This window comes from Olea europaea, unplaced genomic scaffold (genome assembly GCF_002742605.1).
Source record: "Olea europaea var. sylvestris unplaced genomic scaffold, O_europaea_v1 scaffold638, whole genome shotgun sequence".
Classification (NCBI taxonomy): domain Eukaryota; kingdom Viridiplantae; phylum Streptophyta; class Magnoliopsida; order Lamiales; family Oleaceae; genus Olea; species Olea europaea.
The window spans coordinates 27,718-34,694 of NW_019264746.1; the positions used below are offsets into that span (position 1 = coordinate 27,718).

At 30.1% G+C, this 6,977-nt stretch overlaps 1 protein-coding gene across 1 annotated transcript in view; it reads right to left on the reverse strand.

The window, feature by feature from the left end:
• The window catches only part of LOC111389995 (protein O-glucosyltransferase 1-like), a 13,647-nt gene extending 8,182 nt beyond the window's left edge, over window positions 1–5,465 (reverse strand). The window contains exons 1-2 of the mRNA XM_023014982.1: window positions 5,178–5,465; window positions 812–1,365 (exon numbers count right to left, since the gene is read on the reverse strand). Of these exons, the coding sequence (XP_022870750.1) occupies window positions 812–1,365; window positions 5,178–5,357 (734 nt within the window). The 5' untranslated portion in view covers window positions 5,358–5,465. The remainder of the gene's footprint in view (window positions 1–811; window positions 1,366–5,177) is intronic.
• Between the last annotated feature and the right edge of the window lie 1,512 nt (window positions 5,466–6,977).

Here is a 6,977-nt window from a genome sequence, read left to right on the forward strand (position 1 = left end):
TTTCTCTCTCGAACTCTCTGTTCTCTCTGATTCACTGGTTCTTCGTTTCATTTTAGCACTCAAACAAAAGCCCTTTTGTAGATTGATTTTGTTACAACCCATAGTAGATCTTGAGTGGTTTCATATGGTTCAATCCTTGAGTGGATGTTCGATGTACATTCAGTGGGTTTGTTGTATGCGAAATCTTGGTGTGATTTCGCCTGAGTGCCATGAACTGTGAACTGTACTCTTTTAGATTCCGGCTAATATAGTGATTTCTTCTGGTGGCGGAAGCTCAAAAGGGGATTAGGGACTCCGGTTCCGAACCTCTTGCCTTAGGGCGAAAATATTGTGTTCTTGCATTTTTTCTTTTATGTTTTCTTTCATTTTTCAGTATCTTATTTCATATTTTTGTGAAACAAAACGGCTGATTTTTCTTGAACTTATCGTAACACCCCTCATTGGAAAGATAGATGGGTAATTAGGGTGAGATCCACACAAATAATTCATTTTTACATTGAACTTATACTAAATTTTTAAGATCTCACTTGCCAATATTTTTATCCAAGCACATTGTCTAGACAAAGTGTTATTATTTTATGACATTAACTCAAAATTGAAAATTGTGGACATGTTTAAAAGTCTTTGATGACAAAATAAATTCCCTCTACTTAAACTTAGATAAATAAATGTGTCTCATCTAAGCTTTTAGACTATACGGCAATAGAAATTGTATTAGGAAAGTACTTCCCAATAAAAAAATTAATCAAAAGCATACTATTCATACGTTCATATTAGGCATTGTAGAAATTAAGGAATAGAGAAGCATTACCAGCCCCAGAATGACCAATCCGGGAATACAATATCCAAGCTCTTCCAATCTGAACAGTACCGGAACAGTGGCGGAGGCCCAGAATCCGGCTGCCGGTAGTGCTTCGCCTGAATCACCGGCCGGTCATTACAGTCAAACATGAGCTCCAAATCAGGCAATTTCCCAGGGTACCGCCTCATCAGCTGTACAATTCCCCACAATGTAAACAAAGCCCTAGTCTGAATCGATTGTCTGAATTTCTCCACGTAAATTTTCCCATCCGAAATCACCAATCTGAAATGGGCAGTTTTGCGTGCTTTTTCAACCATTTCCATTGTGATTCCCGTCTCTCTCCATGGCCTCAAATCTTCGGGAATCCATCGGAAAAATTCTGGGCATTTGGGGTTTAATGAAGAGTTTGGATTGGAGAGTTTGTATGAAGTTGGGTAGTTTTTTGGGCATGTATTGGTTTGGTTCCATATAGAGCAATCTAGAGGGAACTCGAGATTTGGATTTGATGGAGTTCTGCTAAAAATTTGGAGGGCTTTTTGAGAGGTATTGCCTGCGTATTTAGCCTGAAAAAAGGTTGAATTAGGCCACTAACCATTATTTCAAAATTTTTAGTTTAAAGAGTATTTTCAATAAATTCTTTAAACACAAAATATTTTTTTAATTTGAAGAGTCAATATTTAAAAATGAACTTCAAAAAATTGTATTTGGCTCTCCAAATTTAGAGATCCAAACTCACTTTCTATTCTTAATGTACAATTATTACATTTAATATATTACAAATTTCAATTCTCTACCATTTAAATTTTTTAAATTACTTTTGAATTGATTGGTCATTAATATATAAAAAATTATACTTCAAATAAAATATGTGTAGAAATTATTAAATGTTCATTGGAAAAAACAAAATAAAAAATCAAAGTAGACAACTTGTTGAAGTGTATAAATAAAATTATTTTCTAAATTTAAATATACTTTCTACTATACATAAGATGCTCTTTATTTAAGTATTCATTGTTAATAATACATTCATAAAATAAAATATTTTATATGTAAAGTTTGAGAGGTATTGCCCACATATTTTCCATGCATTTTGTCTAATTTTTAATTAAACATTTTTCAAAAATTCACTATTCAAAACAAATGTTTTGTCAAAAATAATGGCCATCAACCACGGACTAAATAAAAGTACATTAAATTAAAAGATATATATATATATATATATATATATATATATATATTTGGTGGAAGAGGTTTCTTGAAAGTAGAATTGTTGATGTTTATGTTCGGACATTTTTTTATGGAGAAAGTACTCCCTTCGTAAAACTAGAATGGCAAAAAAGTGTGAGTTGAGTAGGACCAAATTGGTGGTAGAGAGGCCTAGAACATCCTACATATAAGATTTTGGTTGATTTGTCTTGGCTCGGCTCATCACATTTATCTGTAACCCATCTTAGCTCATTCGATATTGTGTTGGGGCGAAATATATACTATTGTTTTAGTTTCTTTGTCTGACTTGTCTACTGATTTTCTAATTTTGGTTGTCCTTGAACAACATGTCCTACTTTGATACCAATACGGAGGCATGTAGATGGACAAAACTATTTTTCCTATTCTAAGATCTAAACTACCATAAAATTGCTACTAATTATTATTCAAACTCGAGGGATATTAAAAATACACCACTCTTTTCGAGTTTATAAATTGTTCTTGAGACTATTGACAAAAACTTGACATTTGAGATTATTAGTTATTTTATTCAATCTTCTTTAATTTAATTAATACATCAAGCATATGCTATCAAAAAGTACGTGTGAACTTGATTTTAAGCAAACGTGACAAAGTCTTGATAGTAGTGTAGTCTTTTAAAAAATGGACAATTTTTTTGGTCAAGAATGTATGCCCTAAACATATAACTAGGTGGGCATTCATCATTAATGGTCAACACTATTTGGTAGAATTTGCATGTGACCCGAATACTTTGTTGAAGATAATTGAGAGTTTTAATTAAAGTGCGCATTAAGAGAAATTCTATTTGGAATACTTTTTAAATCTATTGGACAAATTCCAGTTAAAATTCTATTTATAAATCTATTGGGAGTTAGAATTTGTATTAGACTTAAAGAAATCAATATAAGGAAACTTTTTGACATTCTATTTTACCTACAACACTACTTTTAGGACTTGAATTGCTCCTTATACATATTTTGCTCTTATTTACAATTTAGTTGGGTTGTTTAACATTATTACAAGTCAGAAATATTGTAAACACTTAATATTTGTTCTCTTTTTTCATATTATAATAAAATCTCAATCTTCTGCAAATTATATTACTCGTGTTCTTGATATCTTCACTTCTTATAATTGTCTAAATCTCTTATCTTTTCATAACAAATTGATGTCAAAATTGTTCCGCTTTCCATAAAGTGGTTACACATCTGGTCCAATTCATAACATTATCATTCTACTCTAAACTACCATTTAGAAAAATACTAATAAGTGTATTCAGAACCTCACATCATGCTAAAAAAAAATCACAATCTTCCCATTTTCCTATATCGTTCTTTAAGAGACGTTATTTATTACCCTATAAACAAAAAAATAAATCAATATTTAAATTTTGATAAAAGTTTATAAAATGTTGTGACCAAAAAGTCGATAAAAGATGTAGATCCTATAAAATGTGTGGTTGAAAATGAGTTTGGGAGAAAATTATTTTTTAGAAAATTGCAGCCAAACAGGGATTTACAATTTTAAATTCGTTAAAAGATTAAAAAAAAAAAGAAAATGCTAAAAATAGAAAGACAATTAACCCTGCTCGGTTTAGTTAAAAATTAGTTTTTTTTAAGCAAATTGAAATTGATGATATATATAACTGAAAAACTTATAAAGTTTTGGATTCCATAAAACGTATGATTGAAAATGCATTTCTGAAAATAAATTTGAAGAAAAATGAGTTTTAGAAAATGGGGAACAATAAGGGCCATTGGATATAAAGTTGTCGTATAAAATTTTGAAGAAAAATGAGTTTTAAAAAATGGGGAATAATAGCTATCCAGCAATAATAATTACCGTAAAATTTTCTATTAATTACATGCTAAAAGTGCATTGGAGAGGGATTTCCTTCCTAACAGATGAAAACTCATGCCACAAGTGTTAGAGCAATCTTATTTTATTATTCCTATACAGAGCAGAAATCTTAAAAATAAAACAGAAATCTCAAGTTACATATATAAAGATCATGGCATAAAAATCCGCAGCTGTAAAGAGACCTTTGGCATTTTTTATGGTTGAATGCATGGTGACGGCTATTGGGGAAATAACAATTTCATCTTTATTGTGACAAATACTTTTTATAAATAAACCTTGCATGGTAAATAAATAAATAAATAACAAAAATAAAAATACCTTGGAATACATAAATAATTTTCATTGCAAGGTTTTTTGTTCTTTTCTGTATAGAAGTTTTATAGCAAATATTTATAGTTCTTATTGACGGAATTTATGAGCAAATATTTATACCACCAATTTTTGGTAAAATGCAAAAGAAATAGAAGAAAACTGAAGAAATTTTAAAATTCTTAAAGGTTATCAACAAATTTGTAGTCGAATATACAAAATCTCTATATCCACTTAGTTCAATCTCGACACTAGATATTTCTGTGTTGAAGTGTGTTTAAATTCTTATAATTAAACACAACAACAGCAACAACAATAATAATATATATTTTTATTATTATTATAAATAAATAAAATTTGCAGCAAATTTTGAACCATTTATAATGACAAGTCTATTCTCTATTTACTGAACAACCTTGAAACTCCTAGAAAACTCAAAAGAAAGGGAAAACATCTGCAAAAATCTTGAAATTTTTTGAACTTGAATCAATGAGTAATGTTATTTAGCCCCCGTTTGGCCCCCATTAATTTAGATTATAATGGAGTAATAATATTTTTTTGAAAAATTGATGGTTGTAAAAGATGAAAAGTTTTCGATTTACGTGTAATATTATTTTATTGAAGATTGTGTGGTTGGCAATAGGAAAGAGAAAATTTTATTTTAATTTGATGAAATTTAATGGGGGCCAAACGGGACTTTAGTATTACTGGTATTTAACAACATTTTAGCTGACATCACTTATATCATTAAATTATAAGTTAAATTCAATACGATGATTTATAACTCATTTATTAGGATTTATGACTTGCGGGCACATTGATTGATGTTCAACCGAACTGGTGCTAAATAACATTATCACGTGTCAATAAATTTGGCGTCGACTATTTGAAACACCATATATCTCTATACTTAAGAGGCTTAAGACACTAATCGAACCCAAAACAAAGAGAAAAAAACATGCATGAAAGAGATACTTACTAGGTCAATCCAAGCAGCCAAAAACAGCAGAGCAAGTAGAAAGAAGGAGTAAACAAGAAGAGTGGATTTTGAACTAGCTTTCTTCTTCATTAATCTCCATTTTGATCCAAAAGAATGCCTCTGAAAAACAGGCCTTATCCAATATGTTTTCATTAATTTTTCTTCACTATTCCCTTTCATCCCTAGTTGTTTGCCAAACTATGCTCTACAAAAAAGGGTATATAATCACTTTTAGAGGGAGAAAGCTTGCTGGAATGTATACTTTTAGAGAGAGAGAGAGAGAGAGAGAGAGAGAGAGAGAGAGAGAGTAATCTTGACAAATTTGTAATGCCCTTCTTTCAGGAATACTGCTTCCAAGACACTTTATTTAAGTCAAGCTTTTCACGTCTTGGGTTAAATTAAATTAAATTAAATAAGATTTAATACAAGATCTACTCATCTTCCTTTCTTATATTATCGAAACGATTTAATTTGCATATTAATTGTGTTCGAATTGATTAAGAAATATGCTTCGATACACGTATGTAAATACATCTTATACTTAAAATTTTAGTAACAAAATATTGTTGTTTTTAATTTTTGCAAGAAGTATATAATTACAAGAAGATTTTTTTAATCCTTTTGCAATTATTATTCATATTGTCGTAATAATAGAAATTCTATAATAAGGGTTATAGAATTTATTATGGAAAACAAGTTTTTCTTTTCGCATTGTGAGTACTCTTCAATTCATTTCTCTCGTGATCTCTACCCATCGTTCTCAAGTTCAATAAAAAGCAATTCATGAGTTCTACGCAGAGTAACCTTAAAATCCTAGATTCCATAAAGTATCGACGAAAATTCATAGAGGGAATCTCTTCTCTCGTGAGCAACATGCATCTTGCGTTGCCTCGAATGAATGGAACTATATATATTCTCGATATATAACGTATTCACCTGAATTATTGGCTACCCAAAAGATGTGCATGATAAAAGTGCAATTCAAGTTAAAGTTAAGTTATTTAGCGTGGAAATGAAGGGTTAGCATATGAATTATATAAGTCCTTAGTCCTATGCATAATCACATGCGAAGTGTAGTATGAGAGAAGCAATAGTACGTGACATAAAAAGAGAGTAGTTTTTTTTTTTTCTGAATTAAAAATTGATTGTCCACATTCTACAAAAATTAAAAACTCTATTTGAGAAGTCAAAACATATTCAATTACAAGCACAACGAATAAACTTAAAAATATTAATGGAACGTAGAGTATGAATCAATCTTCTGAAAATAATATTAGACCAGTTGGAATAACCGAAATTGAGAGAGAAATGAACCAGTCACATATTGATTCTTCAAGAACCAATATGAATCAACTATCGTTCTTATAAATTTTGGTCCCATTTGGTAGGGATTTTGAGAATTGATTTTTTGACCGTTAGAAGAAAAGTGGGGTCTACATGTGAGAGAAGAAGTGAAAAATTACGGCTTGAATAGTAAAATAACGGTCAAAAAATCAATTTTTTGGGACAAAAAATCCCTACCAAACAGGGCCTTTATATATATTCACAATTTGAGCAAATTTTTAGTTATTTTAGTGTAAATATTATAATTATAAGTAAAATTCGGACTTGTAGGCATGCATTTGGAGCAAAAATGAAGTTTGAGCATAAATTGAGTTGGTTTGAAGCAATTTTTGTTAACAAGATTGCACGGCGTCAATAGAAAATATTAAGAGAGCAATCGAAGGAAATTAATGTACAAGTTTCGGGAGTGAAATTCAACTTATTGGAAGCTTGGGGATTGATTTACACACTTTCGAA